Source organism: Mustela nivalis, assembly GCF_964662115.1.
Source record: "Mustela nivalis genome assembly, chromosome: 1".
In the NCBI taxonomy this organism is placed as follows: Eukaryota; Metazoa; Chordata; class Mammalia; order Carnivora; family Mustelidae; genus Mustela; species Mustela nivalis.
Window position 1 is genome coordinate 189,554,666 of NC_139020.1, and position 21,896 is coordinate 189,576,561.

The 21,896-nt window shown below is 37.4% G+C and overlaps 1 protein-coding gene across 6 annotated transcripts in view; it reads left to right on the plus strand.

Annotated features, from left to right (window-relative positions):
- Window positions 1-21,896, plus strand: part of CFAP20DC (CFAP20 domain containing) — a 253,242-nt gene that overhangs the window by 100,813 nt on the left and 130,533 nt on the right. For all 6 annotated transcript variants that reach the window (XM_082739073.1, XM_082739068.1, XM_082739070.1 and 3 more), the window contains one exon: window positions 14,007-14,163. In XM_082739073.1, coding sequence (XP_082595199.1) covers window positions 14,007-14,163 — 157 coding nt within the window. The remainder of the gene's footprint in view (window positions 1-14,006; window positions 14,164-21,896) is intronic.

The window sequence follows — 21,896 nt, forward strand, 5'->3', positions numbered from 1 at the left end:
GAGCCACCCAGGTGTCCCTGATAGAGAATTTTAAATCATGATCATAAGGATAGGCACTGGACTTGAGAAAAGAATGGAAGACATGAATAAGATCCTTAACACAGAGATGAGGAATAACATAGCAGAGATAAAGGATTCAGTAAACAAAATGAGAAACGCTTAATAAAATGCATAACAGGATGGAAGAAGCAGAGGAATGAATTAGTGATGTAGAAGACAGAGTAATGGAAAGTAATAAAGCTGAACAAGAGAGAGAAAAAATAATTCCTCAAAACTAGAACAGACTTTGGGAACTCAGTGACTCCATCAAATGTAATCACATTTGTATCATAGGATTCTCAGGAGAAGAAAAGAGAGAAAGGGGAGCAGAACATTTATTTGAAGAAATAATATCCAAAAACTTCCCTAATCTGGGGAAGGAAACAGATGTCCAGATCCAGGAAGCACAGAGAACTCCCATCAAAATCAACAAAAGCAGACCAACACCATGACATATTGTAATTAAACTTGGAAAATACAGTGATAAAGAAAAGAATTTTAAAAGCAGCAAGACAAGAGAAATTATTAACTTAGCAGGAAAATCACATAAGGCAAGCAGGAAATTTTTCTACAGAAACTTTGAAAGCCAGAAGGAAGTGTCATGATGTATCCAAAGTGCTGAGTGGGAAAAATCTACAGCCAAGAATACTCTATCCAGCAAGGCTATCATTCACAATAGAAAGAAAGATAGTTTCCTAGACAAACAGAAACTAAGGAGTTTGTGACCACTAAGCCAGCCCTGTGAGAAATATTAAAAGGGACTCTGACTGGAGAGAACAAAAGTTGACAGTATAAAGGTAGGAAATACAAAAGCAGTAAAAACTAATTATTCCTATAAAAAAATCAGCCAAGGATCTCAAAAAAATGATATAAAATATAATAACATATGCCTAAAAAGTGGAGAAGAGAGGAATTGGGTTCATATTTAAATAACCATCAACTTAATATAGACTGCTATATGTAGAAGAGGTTATCTACAAACCTAGTGGTAACCATATATCAAAAACCACTAATAAACATGCAAAGAATAAAGAGATAGAAATCCAAATACATCACCAAAGAAAATCAGCAAAACATGAAAGAAAGTCAAGAAAGGATCAGAGAAAATCTCCAGAAACAACCACAAAACAAGTAATAGAATAAGATAAATACATATCAATCAGTAATTACTTTGAATGTAAATGGACTAAATGCTCCAATCAAAAGACGTAGGGTAACAGAATGGATTAAAAAAAAAAAATACCCATCAATATGCTGCCTACCAGAGACTTATTTTAGACCTAAAGACACCTGCACATTGAAGGGGGGAATAGAGAAACTTTTATCATTCAAATGGATGTCAAAAGAAAGCTGGAGTGGTAATACTTCTAGCAGACAAACTAGACTTTAAAACAAAGACTGTAATAAAAGACAAAAAGGGGCACTATGTCATAATAAAAAGGACAGTCCAACAAGAAGATCTAATAATTATAAATATTTATATATCCAACATGAGAGCCCCCAAATATATAAAAGAGTTAATAACAAATAACAAACATAAAGGAACTAATTGAGAATACAATAATAGTAGGGTACTTTAACTTACATCAATGGGCAGATCACCTAAACAGAAAATCAACAAGGAAACAATGACTTTGTATGACAGACTGGACCAAATGGACCACATTCTTTTCAAGTGCACATGACATATTTTCTGGAATAGATCTCATATTAAGCCACATCATAGGCTTCAACAAATACAAGAAGACTGAAGTCAGATCATGCATCTTTTCTACCATAACACTATGAAACTAGAAGTGAAGCACAAGAAGAAATCTGGAAAGCCCACTAATACATGGAGGTCAAATAATATGCTACTAAACAATGAATAGGTCAACCAGGAAATAAAAGAGTATATGGAAACAAATGAAAATGAAAACACAAGAGTCCAAAACCTTTGGGATGCAGGGAAATGGGTCCTAAGAGGGAAGTACATAGCAACATAGGCCTATCTCAAGAAGCAGGAAAAATCTCAAGAATCTCAAATCTCAAACCACCTAACCTTACACCAAAAGGAGCTAGAAAAAGAACAATAAACAAAACCTAGAGCCAGCAGAAGAGTGGCTCCCAACAAACCAAAGTCCAGGAGCAGATGGCTTCACAGGTGAATTCTACCAATCATTTAAGAAGAGTTAATACTCATTATTCTCAAACCATTCCAAAAAATCAAAAATGGAAGGAAAACTGCCAAATTCATTGTATGATGCCAGCATTACTCTGATACCAAAGCTAGATAAAGACACCCCAAGAAAAGAGAACTACAGGCCATTATCTCTGATGAACATAGATGCAGAAAATCCTCAATAAAATACTAGCAAACTGAATTCAACAATATATTTTAAAAAATCATTCACCATGATCAAGTGGTATTTATTTCTGGGTTGCAAGTGTAGTTTAATATTTGCAAATCAATCAATATGATATATCACACTAATAAAAAAAAGAAAGGATAAGACTTTAAAATAAAAACTGTAACAAGAGACAAAGAAAGGCACTATATAATAATAAAAGGGACAATCCAACAAGAAGATTTAACAATTATAAATATAATCATTTCAATAGATGCAGAAAAAGCATTTGACAAAGTACAACATCCATTCAGATAAAAACCTTCAACAAAGGTTTAGAGGGAACATATCCTAATATAATAAAGGCCAAATATTAAAAATCCATAGCCAATATCATCCTAAATGGGGAAAAGCTGAGCGCTTTTTCTCTCCAGTCAGGAACAAGGTAGGAAAATCCACTCTCACCAGTTTGATTCAATGTAGTACTAGAAGTCCTAGCCATAGGAATCAGATCAGCAAGGAAAAAGATTTGCAGATGCCGTGATTCTGTATAGAGAAAATCCAAAAGACCCCACCAAAACACTAATTCAGCAAAGGTAAATGAATTCAGTAATGTGGCAGGATATAAAGTCAACATACAAAAATCTATTGCAGTTCTATATACCAATATTGGAGCATCAGAAAGAGAAATTAAGGAATCAATCTCACTGTACAAAAAACAATAAAATACTTAGGAATAAACCTAAGCGAAGAGGTGAAAGACCTGTACTCTGAAAACTACAAAATACTGATGAAAGAAATTAAAGATGACACAAAGAAATGGAAAGACATTCTATGCTCATGGTTTGGAAAAACAAATATTGTTAAAATGTCTATACTACCCCCAAATAATCTACACATGTAATGCAATCCCTATCAAAATACCAATAGCACTTTCACAGAACTAGAACAAAGAATATTAAAATTTGTATGGATTTACAAGAGACCCCCAATAGCCAAAGCAGTCATGAAAAAGAAAATCAAAGCTGGGCCATCACAAGTCTGGACTTCAAGTTATTTTGCAAAGCTGTAGTAATCAAAATAGTGTGGTTCTGGCACAAAAATAGACACATAGATCAATAGAACAGATTAGAAAACCCAGAAATGAAACCACAATTATACGGTCAATTAATCTTCAACAAAGCAGGAAAGAATATTCAATGGGAAAAAATCTCTTCAACAAAAGTGTTGGGAAAACTGGACAGCAGCATACAAAAGAATGAAACTGGATCACTTTCTTACACCATACACAAAAATAAATTAAAAAATGGATTAAAGGGAGGAGTCAAGATGGCGGAGAAGTAGCAAGCTGAGACTGCTTCAGCTAGCCGGAGATCAGCTAGATAGCTTATCTAAAGATTGCAAACACCTGAAAATCCATCGGCAGATCGAAGAGAAGAAGAACAGCAATTCTGGAAACAGAAAAACAACCACTTTCTGAAAGGTAGGACCGGCGGAGAAGTGAATCCAAAGCGACGGGAAGATAGACCCCGGGGGGAGGGGCCGACTCCCGGCAAGCGGCAGAGCAACCGCGCACAAAATCAGGACTTTTAAAAGTCTGTTCCGCTGAGGGACATCGCTCCAGAGGCTAAACCGGGGCGAAGCCCACGCGGGGTCAGCGTGGCCTCAGGTCCCGCAGGGTCACAGAAGGATCGGGGGTGTCTGAGTGTCGCAGAGTTTGCGGGTATTGGAACGGGAAAGCCGGCTACAGAAACAGAGCCGACAGTAAGCTCGCAGCTCGGTGTTACCTTGAACCGATCGCAGGCTCGGTGAGCTCGGAGCGCGGCCGGAGGTCAGGCAGACGGGAGTAACTGGGCGCTGTTCTCTGAGGGCGCACTGAGGAGTGGGGCCCCGGGCTCTCGGCTCCTCCGGGCCGGAGACCAGGAGGCCGCCATTTGTGTTCCCGTCCTCCGGAACTCTACGGAAAGCGCTCAGGGAACAAAAGCTCCTGAAAGCAAACCCGAGCGGATTACTCACCCCGGCCCCGGGTAAGGGAGGTGTAATTCCGCCTGGGGCAAAGACACTTGAGAATCACTACAACAGGCCCCTCCCCCAGAAGATCAACAAGAAATTCAGCCGAGACCAAGTTCACCTACCAAGGAGTGCGGTTTCAATACCAAGGAGAGCAGCAGAATTCCAGAGGAGGAGAAAGCCAAGCACGGAACACATGGCTTTTTTCCTGTGATTTTTTTTAGTCTTGCAGTTAATTTAATTTTTTCTTTTTCATTTTTTTTTTTTTTTTTTTTCTTCTCGCCTTCGGGTAAAACTTTTTTTTTTTTTTAACTGTTACCTTTTTCTTTTTTAACGATTTTTTACTAGTTTATCTAATATATATATTTTTTCTTTTTTACATTTTTCCCAGGTGTTTTCTTTTTTAAAAAAAAAAAAAATTTTTTTTTTCTTTTCTTTTTTTTTTTTTTTCTTTTTTCTTTTTTTTTCTTTCTTTCTTTTTGAACCTCTTTTTATCCCCTTTCTCCCCACTCACGATTTTGGATCTCTTCTAATTTGGTTAAAGCATATTTTCCTGGGGTTGTTGCCACCCTTTTAGTATTTTACTTGCCCCTTCATTTACTCTTATCTGGCCAAAATGACAAGACGTAAAAACTCAACGCAAAAAAAAGAACAAGAGGCAGTACCGAAGGCTAGGGACCTAATCAATACAGACATTGGTAATATGTCAGATCTAGAGTTCAGAATGACAATTCTCAAGGTTCTAGCCGGGCTCGAAAAAGGCATGGAAGATATTAGAGAAACCCTCTCGAGAGATATAAAAGCCCTTTCTGGAGAAATAAAAGAACTAAAATCTAACCAAGTTGAAATACAAAAAGCTATTAATGAGGTGCAATCAAAAATGGAGGCTCTAACTGCTAGGATAAATGAGGCAGAAGAAAGAATTAGTGATATAGAAGACCAAATGACAGAGAATAAAGAAGCTGAGCAAAAGAGGGACAAACAGCTACTGGACCACGAGGGGAGAATTCGAGAATTAAGTGACACCATAAGACGAAACAACATTAGAATAATTGGGATTCCAGAAGAAGAAGAAAGAGAGAGGGGAGCAGAAGGTATACTGGAGAGAATTATTGGGGAGAATTTCCCCAATATGGCAAAGGGAACGAGCATCAAAATTCAGGAGGTTCAGAGAACGCCCCTCAAAATCAATAAGAATAGGCCCACACCCCGTCACCTAATCGTAAAACTTACAAGTCTCAGTGACAAAGAGAAAATCCTGAAAGCAGCCCGGGAAAAGAAGTCTGTAACATACAATGGTAAAAATATTAGATTGGCAGCTGACTTATCCACAGAGACCTGGCAGGCCAGAAAGAGCTGGCATGATATTTTTAGAGCACTAAACGAGAAAAACATGCAGCCCAGAATACTATATCCAGCTAGGCTAACATTGAAAATAGAAGGAGAGATTAAAAGCTTCCAGGACAAACAACAACTGAAAGAATTTGCAAATACCAAACCAGCTCTACAGGAAATATTGAAAGGGGTCCTCTAAGCAAAGAGAGAGCCTACAAGTGGTAGATCAGAAAGGAACAGAGACCTTATACAATAACAGTCACCTTACAGACAATACAATGGCCCTAAATTCATATCTCTCAATAGTTACCCTGAATGTGAATGGGCTAAATGCCCCTGTCAAAAGACACAGGATATCAGAATGGATAAAAAAACAAAACCCATCTATATGTTGCCTCCAAGAAACTCATTTTAAGCCCGAAGACACCTCCAGACTTAAAGTGAGGGGGTGGAAAAGAATTTACCATGCTAATGGACATCAGAAGAAAGCAGGAGTGGCAATCCTTATATCAGACCAATTAGATTTTAAGCCAAAGACTATAATAAGAGATGAGGAAGGACACTATATCATACTCAAAGGGTCTGTCCAACAAGAAGATTTAACAATTTTAAATATCTATGCCCCCAACGTGGGAGCAGCCAACTATATAAACCAATTAATAACAAAATCAAAGAAACACATCAACAACAATACAATAATAGTAGGGGACTTTAACACTCCCCTCACTGAAATGGACAGGTCATCCAAGCAAAAGATCAGCAAGGAAATAAAGGCCTTAAACGACACACTGGACCAGATGGACATCACAGATATATTCAGAACATTTCATCCCAAAGCAACAGAATACACATTCTTCTCTAGTGCACATGGAACATTCTCCAGAATAGATCACATCCTCGGTCCTAAGTCAGGACTCAACCGGTATCAAAAGATTGGGATCATTCCCTGCAGATTTTCAGACCACAATGCTCTAAAGCTAGAACTCAACCACAAAAGGAAGTTTGGAAAGAACCCAAATACATGGAGACTAAACAGTATCCTTCTAAAGAATGAATGGGTCAACCGGGAAATTAAAGAAGAATTGAAAAAAATCATGGAAACAAATGATAATGAAAATACAACGGTTCAAAATCTGTGGGACACAATAAAGGCAGTCCTGAGAGGAAAATATATAGCGGTACAAGCCTTTCTCAAGAAACAAGAAAGGTCCCAGGTACACAACCTAACCCTACACCTAAAGGAGCTGGAGAAAGAACAAGAAAGAAACCGTAAGCCCAGCAGGAGAAGAGAAATCATAAAGATCAGAGCAGAAATCAATGAAATAGAAACCAAAAAAACAATAGAACAAATCAATGAAACTAGGAGCTGGTTCTTTGAAAGAATTAATAAAATTGATAAACCCCTGGCCCGACTTATCAAAAAGAAAAGAGAAAGGACCCAAATAAATAAAATCACGAATGAAAGAGGAGAGATCACAACTAACACCAAAGAAATACAAACTATTATAAGAACATACTATGAGCAACTCTACGGCAATAAATTTGACAATCTGGAAGAAATGGATGCATTCCTAGAAACATATAAACTACCACAACTGAACCAGGAAGAAATAGAAAGCCTGAACAGACCCATAACCAGTAAGGAGATTGAAACAGTCATTAAAAATCTCCAAACAAACAAAAGCCCAGGGCCAGATGGCTTCCCGGGGGAATTCTACCAAACATTTAAAGAAGAACTAATTCCTATTCTCCTGAAACTGTTCCAAAAAATAGAAATGGAAGGAAAACTTCCAAACTCATTTTATGAGGCCAGCATCACCTTGATCCCAAAACCAGACAAGGATCCCACCAAAAAAGAGAGCTATAGACCGATATCCTTGATGAACACAGATGCGAAAATACTCAACAAAATACTAGCCAATAGGATTCAACAGTACATTAAAAAGATTATTCACCACGACCAAGTGGGATTTATTCCAGGGCTGCAAGGTTGGTTCAACATCCGCAAATCAGTCAATGTGATACAACACATCAATAAAAGAAAGAACAAGAACCATATGATACTTTCAATAGATGCTGAAAAAGCATTTGACAAAGTACAGCATCCCTTCCTGATCAAAACTCTTCAAAGTGTAGGGATAGAGGGCACATACCTCAATATCATCAAAGCCATCTATGAAAAACCCACCGCAAATATCATTCTCAATGGAGAAAAACTGAAAGCTTTTCCACTAAGGTCAGGAACACGGCAGGGATGTCCATTATCACCACTGCTATTCAACATAGTACTAGAGGTCCTAGCCTCAGCAATCAGACAACAAAAGGAAATTAAAGGCATCCAAATCGGCAAAGAAGAAGTCAAATTATCACTCTTCGCAGATGATATGATACTATATGTGGAAAACCCAAAAGACTCCACTCCAAAACTGCTAGAACTTATACAGGAATTCAGTAAAGTATCAGGATATAAAATCAATGCACAGAAATCAGTTGCATTTCTCTACACCAACAGCAAGACAGAAGAAAGAGGTATTAAGGAGTCAATCCCATTTACAATTGCATCCAAAACCATAAGATACCTAGGAATAAACCTAACCAAAGAGACACAGAATCTATACTCAGAAAACTATAAAGTACTCATGAAAGAAATTGAGGAAGACACAAAGAAATGGAAAAATGTTCCATGCTCCTGGATTGGAAGAATAAATATTGTGAAAATGTCTATGCTACCTAAAGCAATCTACACATTTAATGCAATTCCTATCAAAGTACCATCCATCTTTTTCAAAGAAATGGAACAAATAATGCTAAAATTTATATGGAACCAGAAAAGACCTCGAATAGCCAAAGGGATATTGAAAAAGAAAGCCAACGTTGGTGGCATCACAATTCCGGACTTCAAGCTCTATTACAAAGCTGTCATCATCAAGACAGCATGGTACTGGCACAAAAACAGACCCATAGATCAATGGAACAGAATAGAGAGCCCAGAAATAGACCCTCAAATCTATGGTCAACTCATCTTCGACAAAGCAGGAAAGAATGTCCAATGGAAAAAAGACAGCCTCTTCAATAAATGGTGCTGGGAAAATTGGACAGCCACATGCAGAAAAATGAAATTGGACCATTTCCTTACACCACACACAAAAATAGACTCAAAATGGATGAAGGACCTCAATGTGCGAAAGGAATCCATCAAAATCCTTGAGAACACAGGCAGCAACCTCTTCGACCTCTGCCGCAGCAACATCTTCCTAGGAACAACGCAAAAGGCAAGGGAAGCAAGGGAAAAAATGAACTACTGGGATTTCATCAAGATCAAAAGCTTTTGCACAGCAAAGGAAACAGTTAACAAAATCAAAAGACAACTGACAGAATGGGAGAAGATATTTGCAAACGACATATCAGATAAAGGACTAGTGTCCAGAATCTATAAAGAACTTAGCAAACTCAACGCCCAAAGAACAAATAATCCAATCAAGAAATGGGCAGAGGACATGAACAGACATTTCTGCAAAGAAGACATCCAGATGGCCAACAGACACATGAAAAAGTGCTCCACATCACTCGGCATCAGGGAAATACAAATCAAAACCACAATGAGATATCACCTCACGCCAGTCAGAATGGCTAAAATCAACAAGTCAGGAAATGACAGATGCTGGCGAGGATGTGGAGAAAGGGGAACCCTCCTACACTGTTGGTGGGAATGCAAGCTGGTGCAGCCACTCTGGAAAACAGCGTGGAGGTTCCTCAGAATGTTGAAAATAGAACTGCCCTATGACCCAGCAATTGCACTATTGGGTATTTACCCTAAAGATACAAATGTAGTGATCCAAAGGGGCACATGCACCCGAATGTTTATAGCAGCAATGTCCACAATAGCCAAACTATGGAAAGAACCTAGATGTCCATCCACAGATGAATGGATCAAGAAGATGTGGTATATATACACAATGGAATACTATGCAGCCATCAAAAGAAATGAAATCTTGCCATTTGCAACAACATGGATGGAACTAGAGCGTATCATGCTTAGCGAAATAAGTCAAGCAGAGAAAGACAACTATCATATGAACTCCCTGATATGAGGAAGTGGTGATGCAACATGGAGGCTTAAGTGGGTAGAAGAAGAATAAATGAAACAAGATGGGATTGGGAGGGAGACTAACCATAAGTGACTCTTAATCTCACAAAACAAACTGAGGGTTGCTGGGGGGAGGGGGTTTGGGAGAAGGGGGTGGGATTATGGACATTGGGGAGGGTATGTGCTTTGGTGAGTGCTGTGAAGTGTGTAAACCTGGTGATTCACAGACCTGTACCCCTGGGGATAAAAATATATGTTTATAAAAAATAAAAAGTTAAAAAAAAAAAAAAATGGATTAAAGACCTGAATGTGAAACCTGAAACCATCAAAATCCTAAACGAGAACACAGACAGTAACTTCTTTGGCATCGGCCATAGCAGCTTCTTTCTAGGTATGTCTTCTGAGGTAAGGGAAATAAAAGCAAAAATAAACTAGTGGGACTACATCAAAATAAAAAGCTTCTGCTCAGCAAAGAAGACAATCAATAAAACTAAAAGCCAGCCTACAGATGGAAGAAGGTATTTGGAAATGATACACCAATAAAGACTTAGTATCCAAAATATGTAAAGAAATTATACAACTCAACACCCAAAAACCCAAGTAATCCAATTAAAGAATGGGCAGAAGATATGAATAGACATTTTTCCAAGGAAGACACGCAGATGGCCAACAGACACATGAAAAAAATGTTTAACATCACTTATCAGGGAAGTGCGAATCAAAACTAAAATGAGATACCACTTCACACCTGTCAGAATGGCTAAAATCAACAGCACAAGAAAGAACAGGTTTTGGTGAGGTTGTGGAGAAAAGGGAACACTCTTACACTGTTGGTGAGAATACAAACAGGTGTAGCCACTCTGGAAAAGAGTATGGAGATTCCTCAAAAAAACTTTTTTAAATACCCTACAATCCAGCAGTTGCACTACTAGGTATTTACCCAGAGAATATAAAAATACTTCAAAATAATTCAAAGAGATACATACACCCCAATGTTTATAGCAGCACTGTCTACAATAGTCAAATTATGGAAACAGCCCAAGTGTCCATCGACTGATGAATGGAGAAATAATAATGGGTAAATATACAAACGAATATTACTGAGCCATAAAAAAATAATGAAGTCTTGCCATTTGCAATGACCTGGATGAAGCTAGAGAGTATAATGCTAACCAAAATTAAGTCAGTCAGAGAAAGACAAATACCATATGACTTCACTCATATGTGGAATTTAAGAAACAAAATTAAGCAAAGGGAAAAAGAGAGAGAGAGGCAAACCAAGAAACAGACTCCTAACTTTAGAGAACAAATGGATGGTTACCAGAGGGGAGGTGGGGGGGTGGGTAGCTTAAATAGGTGATGGGGATCAAGCAGTGCACTGGTCCTGATGAGCACCGGGTGATGTATGGAAGTGTTGAATCACTATAGTGTACATCTGAAGCTCAAATAATACTGTATGTTAACTAACTGGAGTCAGAAATAAAACTTAATAAAAGATTGAAAGTATGTGTATTGGCATGTGTGTGTAAGAATGTCTTCATACATCATACATATGCACTTGGGGATCATTATTTGTTGAGCACTTTCCATGGTGCACGAGTCTGGGCAGAGGGAATAACAACAGCTTGACTATGATGAATAAGAAAGGTGTATAGTAGGTAAGGACCAGGTTTCCTGGGACTCAAGAGTTTTTGAAGGAAGAGGACACCAATTCCCAAGCCAGCTGATTGGAGTGCGATGAGGTATAGAGGTATAGCTGTCTGGAGGGTTCATCTAAGTAGGGAATAAAGGGCAGGGCCCTGAGAAGAAATGCCCCAGCATGTTTCCATGTCTCCCTGGATTTGGAAAGTAATATTTCTTGTTTAAAACCAAACTCATGTCACCTCTAACCCTTTCCTAAATATAGGAAAACTTGGATTCAAATACTATAATGCAGATCATTTTAAAAACAATCATTAACTCTAGAAATATAAAGAAGTTGTATAACAATAGGTAATCCTAGAGCATCACTTAACTCAGTTGTGTACAATATTCACATAGTCACAGTGAGGAAAACACAGAATATGGATTTTGAGGAAAAGGTAAAAGGAACAAATGGAAGACAATTATCCAGGGAGGATGAAGAGGAGGAACTAGGGTGGGTAAGTGAACTACTGGTCTTACCTACCATAATAGGAAGACAATAGATAATGTCTAAAATTGATAAAAGTTATTCTTTAAAAATATAGACAGAAGAAAAGTTAAAAGAGTTGACAGTATGATTAGAGGAGTGGAGAAGTGATAGCAATATTTTGTGTAAAATTTGGCATGTTTGGGCCTACATTTGCATATAATATCATGGCATATAAAAAAATTTTTTTGAAGAAGCCTTTCTTGAACTTCCGCATTCTCCCACCATGAGTCCCCTCTGCACTAGCAGTATAAAACAGATGCTACATGTCTGCCTCCAGCCTCCCTTCTCAGACTGGAAGGACTTTCTTATTCCTTGCTATACATCGGAGTCATGCGCAGTGTTTAACACCTGTGGTGAAGAATGGATGAATACGGTTACTTTGGGGGCAAACCAGCTGAATAATTGCAGTAGAGACATAATCAAGTCTTTTAGGAATAGGAACCACAGAACAATGATAATGATGCTAATATAATAATAATATTAACAATTACTATTGGATTGCTAGAAATCCCAATAACTCCATCCCCTGTAACCTGGATTTTACCAAGTCCTGCTGTTTCATTCGCCCTAGGATATGCCTATCGGGTTTATCCCTTATATCCCACCTCCTTTACTAGTCCTCTACTAGACCCTCCTAACTTCATGCTTAAATGACTGACTGACTGGTTTTTCTGTGCTCAGTCTGTCTCTCCTCTACGTCAGCCTTCCTCCCACCCCCAAATATTCCTGCGTTAGAGTTGGGTCAGACCTCCCAGCACTCTACTCTTATCACATTCTCCTTCAACAATCAAAGTGACACCTTACCCTCTGGAGTCCAAAGTTCTCCTGATCTTCCAGTGTCCAGAACCTGGCCTTCCTGGCCCATCCCACATTACCTCTGGCCTCCCCAGAGCTCGCCATCCTGCAGGGCAAGCCAGTCTCATTACTGTATCACACTCAGTCTTCCTTCCCACCTTTTAGTACACCAGACTTCTTTTCACCCAAAAGATCAGAGCATCCCCATGGCCTGAGAATATAATTTTACTGTTTGGACATCTACAAATAATCTTCATGTGTTTAATTACTAACTTACTGCAATCTCTTATTTTTCTATAGTGGAAACCACCTCAGGTTTTCCTTCCTAATAAAATCAACATTTCTAAACAGAATTTGCCTTTAAGAATAACATCATTATTTCCTTTATCAATAAATACAACTTTCAATTTTGACAGATTAATAAAATGAACCTTATGTAAATTGTTCTTCTAATCAAATAATGGAAGAGCTTGATATTTTAAAAGAAGTACAGACAACCTTAAATACCACTTTTATTTTAATTTCAAAAAATTCTTTTCCCTGTTGTTGTCCTGCAATTCTTGGTATATCTTAATTTCTTACTAAATGATTATTTTCTCCTTTTCTTTAACTCAGACCATTTAGAGAATTCATTTGATGAAGTATTGAGGAGCCTAATTGTTTAATGGGCAGAAATTAGTCCCTGCAAGAGTACTTTTAAAAACTGGCAAATACCAGGCATAATTACAAATTCTTTGGAAGAATCTATTTCTGTACAATAGGTTAATTGGTTATAAGTAGACAGCACTGGCCACAATTTAAACCCAGCTTCTAATTTCATCCATGATTTTTTTAACAAATATAAGTGGCTAATTATGATCAAATTAGTCCCCTTGAAGGAACAATTGTCTACTTATCGCTGATTTTCAAGATTTAAGTGGTCTAATGCACCTGCAGTTAGCTTCCCACTAGCATACTGCCTACTTCCAGAGTTATTTCCCAAAGTTGTCAAAATCTTCCCTCATCATGAGAACTCTACAGCCTGACCAATGTCTGGTTTAGATTATGATGACTTCTTTGGAAGAATCTGGGCAATTTTTAAGAAAACTGAAGCCAAAATAGAGGTTCGCCTAAGGAAGGATATTGGTTTGAGGCTGGTTGATCCGGACAATTGCCTCAATTCTCTGCACCATCCACATATAGATGATTTGTTCACCTCTTTGATTATAAAAAGGACTTACTCCTCTTTTCTTTATTTTAGTGGTGCAATCTATGCATAGACTTGGTAGCATTTACCAGTGAAATATTCAAGGGCGCAGTTTTCCAGTCCTTGGATGGAATTATTGTCTCAGCTAACTGTAAGCTGCGGAAGATCTTCACTTTAAAATGCAAGCCTCAAGACACTGCAGATAAAGACGGTATGTTCAAGCTGCTACTATGAAGATTTTTTAATTCTCCAATGTGTTTAAAGTTAGACATACCTTTGGGGCCGCCTGGGTGGCTCAGGTCATGATCCCGGGGTCCTGGGATCGAGCCCCGCATCAGGCTCTCTTCTCAGTGGGGAGCCTGCTTCCCCCTCTCTCTCTGCCTGCCTCTCTGCCTACTTGTGATTTCTCTTGTCAAATAAATAAAATCTTTTTAAAAAATTAGCATACCTCTGGATAGTATGAGTATAGAGTAGTGGTTTTTCTAAATTTATCTTATTTTACTGTGGAAAAAACACTTTTTTAACATGAGATCTGTCCTCTTAATAAATTTTTAAGCATACTGCATGTTTTGGTGACAGTAGGTGCAATGCTTTGCAGCAGATCTCTAGAGATTGTTCATTTTGATCAAAACCCATTGATTAGTAACTTCCTATTTCCCTTCACCTCAACCATTGGCAACAACCATTCCACTCTGATTCTCCTTGAATCTATTTTAGATATCTTAAGTAAGTAAAAGCATGTAGTATTTGTTTGTCTGTAGTTGGCATATTTCACTTAGCAGAAGTCCTTATGGTTCATTCATGTTGTAGCATATGTCATTCTTTACTCTGAATCACATTTATTTTTACTGTAGCTGTATGTCAAAGATATCTTTTTTATTTTTGTGATTTTTCTTCCTTTTTTGTTTTTGATAGCACTTACCATGTGAATTAGTCAGGGTTTTTATTTGCAAGCAGTGTAATCCTCTCTAGGTAGTTGAAACAGAAAAGAGAATTTATTTAAGGTAATTAGCCACTTCATAGAATCTCAAGGATGCCCAGAAAGTCAGGCTTCGAGGCTACAGCCAAGAACAAACACACCCCCCACCACAAGACTGCTCCTAGGAAGACCACTGATAGCTACTGAAACTGGACAGACTCCGTAAGTCACAGCACAGTGCTTGGCTCCAGGTTCCAGAATTTCTGTTACTGCTCCCCTGGAAAACTGAATGTCTTCTTCCTCACCACCCTTGCCAGAAGCAGACTTCTTCATTTTTCTCTGCTGAACAAAGGCAGAGACTCTATTTGTGTCTGATCTAGATCACATGATGCAAGGGTAGCTAACAAAGCCGGTATCTGAGTCCTGATGAAGGAAATGGGACTCATTGTGTAGCAAAGTAACCAAATTCACAAGGGTGTTCAAAAGGTATCACCATTCAGAGTGCCTGGGTGACTCAGTGGGTTGAGCATCTGCCTTTGGCTCAGGGTGTAATCCAGGGGTTCTGGGATCGAGCCCTGAGTTGGGCTCTCTGCTCAGTGGGGAGCCTGCTTCTCCCTCTTTTTCTACCTCTCCCTCTGCTCACACACTCCCTCTCTCATGAGTAAATAAAATCTTTAAAAAAAAAAATGTCACCATTCAAAAAGCTCTGCCATTGTCTGGTCTATACTATCTCATTATTCTGTACATTTCATGAAGTCATATGAGAGACATTACATGTATAAATTTTCTGATGATCATATTAGAAAAATGAGTTATTCCTAGAAAGACAGGAAAATACACATTTACTATTTATTGTGTGATTAATAAATATACTCTGCAGATAACTGAACCATCTAGAATTTATAAGATGACACAAATTCTCCTGCTAAGATAGTCTTAAAAACAACTGAAAGTATTGAGAGAATACTGATGCTTCCTTTTGATTTTTGTCTGGGATTATTTTTAACAAAATCAATTTTTCTAGAAGCCCAGGAAACAGGGCAGCACATAAGATGGCAAAGGTGATTTCTTAGAAGTTTGTGTAAAGTAGACTTCGGACTTATGCTCTGACTGGATGAGTGTCTGAGAAATCCTTGTGTGGTTCACTCTGTGGAACAGGACACTGTGCCTATAAATTTCATTTGATAATAAAACACAGCAGTGCATTAACAGCTCCCCAGAGAGATCACAAGCCAGGAAGTGCAGCCACTCATCTTATGTACCATTTAAATGCTATACAAGAAAGTGAAAGCCTTCATTAAAAAAAATATATCACCCAACTAATAAGTAACCTCAAAATTTGTAGAAATATATGTGCATTCTAGAATTAGCAGATGAGAGGAGGTGAATCATAACCTGATTAGTATTTTTAAATAAATGGAAGGGAAAAAGTAAATCAAAATATGGCATATTAAATGCAAGTTTTTATCTCTGATCCTTCCTGAAGCCCCACTAAAATTACAAGAATTAAAATGGTAATAAACCCACCAGGAAGAAGAGGATGGGAGAGTAGGAAACAATAAGGAAAGTGTGGTCCTAAATTTTGTAAGATCGAGGAGTGATAACTAACTTAGAAGAGCAGAGAAAGCTGAAACTATTGGGTTTACAGAGAGGTTTGTCAATGAGAGTCATAATATAGAACCTCAGAGGAACTCCAGAATTGATAGCCCTAGGTACTGCCAAAGGCAAGGGGGTGTGGCTAAAGACAAGGAGATTAGTTAAAATTCTATATGGGTTGCTCTAGAATCCCAGATCCCCATTCCAACTACAAATAAGCAGAAAACAGGAATTTTATTCTCTGGAGAAACTGGACCAGGGAACTTCTCAACTCAGATACATTGCATACATGGTAGATAGACACTGAAACTAACAGGAAGAAAGAAATAAATAAGGAATAGATATATGTTTTTCTCGGTTAAGAAAATATACTGCATCGGGGCGCCTGGGTGGCTCAGTGGGTTAAGCCGCTGCCTTCGGCTCAGGTCATGATCTCAGGGTCCTGGGATCGAGTCCCACATCGGGCTCTCTGCTCAGCAGGGAGCCTGCTTCCTCCTCTCTCTCTCTGCCTGCCTCTCTGCCTACTTGTGATCTCTCTCTGTCAAATAAATAAATAAAATCTTAAAAAAAAAAGAAAGAAAGAAAAGAAAATATACTGCATCTATAAAATAGGAGTAGTTTGTTCTTGCTGTATTTCAGTAAGCATTTTATTAAAGTTTATTATAAGCTTTTTATATAATTTAGAAACATTTACAGATCATAGGTGTGCAGCTTTAGGAATTAACACAAAGTGAACACATTTCTGTAACCAGCACCCAGATCAAGAAATAGAACTTTACAAACATCTCAGACACCCTACTTATAATCTCCTCCTAATCATGACCCTCTCTCTTCTTCCCAGAGATAACACTCTCCTGACTTCTAACACTACAAGTTAATTTTGCCTATTTTTGAAGTTTATTTAAATAAAATCATAGAGTACATATTCTTTCATATATACATTCTTTAACAAAACCTTGAGTTTGTGAGAGTCATCTATATTGCTTATTTAATTACTATACAGTATGCCATTGTGTGAACTCACCACAGTTTGTCTATTTTAGGCAACTATGAATAGTACTGCTGGACTCAGTCTATATTTCTCTTGGAGCATGTAGGTAGGCTTTCTTTGGATATTTATTAAGGAGCTGAATGAACACATATTTCAGCATTCTTAATTTCAGTTATTATATTTTATGATGCTAGAATTTCCATTAGATTCTTTCTTACAGTTTCCATTCTTCAGCTGAAATTCTCTATCTCACTATCGAATTTTTCAAATAGGTTAATCAAAGTTATTTCAAAAGCCTTGGCTCACAATTCCACTATCTGTGTCTCAATTCCAATATCTGTTTTTATTTTCTGTTTTTCTCTTATCCTTGTATCCTGATATGTCTAATAAGTTTGAATGAATACTGGACATTTCGACTCAGAAACTATACACTATTTTGAGACTCTGTATTGTATTTTCTTGTTCCAGGGACTTAAAATTTAAAAAAAAAAATAAAAAGAAGCCCAAAAGACTGAAAATAGGATCAAAATGTTAAGAATATTAGAAGTTAGTCCAAGTGGACCACCAGCAGAGTAATAAGATTCTAAGATGAGAGACTAGAGAAAACAGGAAGGATGACATGTAGGAAGATTTCCCAAAATTAAAGGCCAAGTGTTTTCACATTGACAGAGCTCATCAAAAACAAAAAATGAAAAAGAAAAAGAAAGAAAGGAAAATAAGAGCCACCGTTGTATAATTTAAGAATAAGAGGGAAAAAGAGAAAAGATTATTTAAGCTTCAAGAATTTTTTAAAAATTCAAGTTGCGTGCAAAGGAGTAGGAATGAGAATAATGATGTCTGACTTCACACAACATTAGATGGCACAAGACCTTAAAACTATACCTTCAAAAGTCTAAAGAAAAATGATTTCCAATGTAGAATTCTGTACCCATCCAATTATTTTTCTTTTCCAAATATTTATTTAAATTCTAGTTAGTTAACATATAGCATAATATTGGTTTCATGAGTAGAATTTAGTGATTCACCCCTTACATAGAACACCCAGTGCTCATCATAACAAGCGCATTCCTTAATATCCATCACCCCATTAGCCCATCCCTCTCCCACTTCTTTCCATCAACCTCAGTTTGTTTTCTATCATTAGGAGTCTCTTAATGGTTTGTCTCCTCCTCTCTCCTTCTCTCTTTTTCTTTTCCCTTCCCACATGTTCATCTGTTTTGTTCCCTAAATTACATATATGAATGAAATCATATGGTATTTTTCTTTCTCTGACTGAATTTTTGACTTATTTCACTTAGCTCCTTCACATCACTGCAAATGGCAAGATTTCATTCTTTTTGATGGCTCTTCATGACTACAGTAATATAGTCATAGTTTGGTTATTGTTAATAATGCTGTTATAAACATTGGGGTGCATGAACCCCTTCAAATCTATATTTTGGTGTCCTTTGGGTAACTACCTCAATGTGCAATTGCTGAATTATAGGGTGGTTCTATTTTTAACTTTTTGAGGAACCTCCATACCATTTTCCAGAGTGGCTGCACCAGCTTGTATTCCCACCAGCATCCCTTTCTCTGCATCCTCACCAACATCTGTTGTTTCCTGTGTTGTTAATTTTATCTATTCTGACAGGTGTGAGGTGATATCTCATTATGGTTTTGATTTATATTTCCATGATAATGAGTGATATTGAGCATTGTTTCATGGGTCTGTTAGCCATCTGGATATCTTCTTTGAAAAATGTTTATTCATGTCTTCTGCCCTTTCTTAATGGGGTTATTTGGGTTTGGGGTGTTGAGTTTGATAAGTTCTTTACAGACTTTGGATACTAACTCTTTATCAGATAGTCATTTGCAGATACGTTTTTCCATTCCATAGGATGCCTTTTAGACTGTTGATTTCCTTCACTCTGCAGAAGATTATTATCTTGATGTAGTCCCAATAGTTCATTTTTATTTTGTTTCCTTTGCCTCTGGCAACGTGTCTAGTAAGAAGTTGTTATGGCTGAAGTGACAGAGGTTGCTGCCTGTGTTCTCAAGGATTTTGAAGGGATTTTCCTGTCTCACATTTAGGTCTTTCATCCATTTTGAATTTATTTTTGTGTGTGGTGTAAGAAAGTGGTTCAATTTCATTCTTCTGCATGCTGCTGTCCAGTTTTCCCAACACCATTTGTTGAAGAGACAGTCTTTTTTCCATCAGACATTCTTTCCTGCTTTGTTGAAGATTACCATATAGTTGTGGACCCATTTCTGGGCTCTTTATTCTGTTCCATTAATCTATGAGTCTGTTTTTGTGTCAGTGCCATACTGTCTTGATGACTACAGTAATATAGTTTGAAGTCCAGAATTGTGAGGCTCCTGCGTTGCTTTTATTTTTCAGGATTGCTTGGGCTAATCGGGTCTTTTGTGGTTCAATACTTTTTCCAAAATACAAGTCAGAGATAATACCTAAAGCACAAGTTCAGAAATGTCAATATAAGGCTGCAATTATATATTAAACACAGAAGTACGTACCAGAAGATTTAGAAGCTATTGCTGAAAGTCTTGAGACTAGGCCATGTGTGACGTAGGAGGGTAGCAGTTAGGGAATAATGCCTTTTTCTCATAATTGTAGTGCCATTTGTATTTTTGAACAATATACATATATTTTGTTTTATAATTAATTTTTTAATAGTAAATGGAATAATCTAAAAAATTCCAAGAACAAATATTGGCATGATTTCTTTTAGGTTTTCAAAAGGCCTGGAAAAAAGACTAAGAATGTGGCAACTCAGATTGCCTAAAATGTTCTGAATAGACTTGGGGAAGCATGGTGTGGTTCTGGGTGCTGTGGAATATAACCCTATATTCCTCATTTAGCTTCCAGGACTTAACCTTGCACAAGTGCTCACCCCATCTCTATATGCTTCAATTTCTATGTCAGTAAAATGAGGATAATTGTTCCCTGGTTAAGTAAAATACTATTACATTCCCACTAAAAGCATAACATGTGTAAACTGAGTACATCTTGGAGAAGTTAAATTGATACTGTAGCAACTAAAGACACAGATTAACGGGCTCTGAACATTATTTCCTCATTAGTTATTATAAGGTTGTTTTGAAGATCCAATAAAACAAATATATATATATGTGAAAAGATATAAACTATAATTCATTGTGTAGATGCTAACCATTTATCTGCCTCCTACAGTCAGGCACTGAGATGACACAGCCCCTGCTTCAAGGAGCTTGGAATCTCTCAGGGAAATTTACATGTACATATTGATTGTTATACCTGGAGGAAGCTTCCTTAATGGGCTTAACAAGCACTGGGAGGAGAATTTGGGGCACTTAACTCTAACTTGAAAGAGCCACTTGGAGAGGTACTTGGATTTCACAGACCTACCAAGTTATGAAAAACTTGACTAACATAAGGTTGCCAACTTTTAAATTCACCAAATCAGAGCATTAGAACAGACAAACAAGAAAAACTACAATTATTCTAATCACTTAATTAATTGGAAAGATTTAAACACTCACATATTAGGAAGGTATTATTTTCAAAATAAAGGCTGATATTTTCACCACAGACCAGTGAAAATGACTTAATGGGTCAGTATCTATCCATAGAGCAGTGTTTGGTGTGTACTCACATGAAGAAACAAATTTTCCAAACTATATCCTGAAGGATAAATAATAATTTCTCAACTAATGAAGTAATTTTTCAGGTAATGAAAGTTGACAACAAGAAAGGAAAGCATTTCAGGAAAAGGAAGAGTGATATGTATAAAGACATGGCATTATGAGTAGATCTGATCCATTCAAGGAACAGGGAGTTCATTATGGCATATAGCAGAGGTAGAAGGAATGATTTAATATAATATTTTTTACTAGGTTGCATACTTTGACACAAAGAGCTAGAGCAGTTTTCCTGTCCTCAGAGTTCTCTGTGTAATTGTGAACACCAGAAAAGTAAACACTGCAAGAGTTCATCGTCAGGACAACTTGATAAAAGAGAACAAAGGATAACACAGCATGGGGCAAATTGAGTGTCCCTGGTCAAGGAAGTTGGCAGCAGAAATGATAACAATGATGGTGGTGCTAATAGAAACAGTAGGTGTTCTAAACACTTTATATATATGAATTTAATTTAATGCTATACAAACTCTATAAAGTAGGTATTATTATCATCTCCATTTTATAGATAGGGAAGCTTAGGCACAGAGAAGTCAGATAATGTGCCAGTGTCACAAAATTGTTAAGTAGTAGAGGCAGGTTTTGAACCCTGATAGTAGGACTCGAGTTTTTACTCCTACTTACTATAGTGTACTGCCTTCCTTGGGAGAATGAAAAGGAGGGGAAATTTTAAAAAGAAAAGAGAGAAAGAGAGAGAGAGAAAAGACATCATGGAATAAGGATGCCAAAAGATGGTGACTAGCTGTGTTAAGTGTGTCTGTAT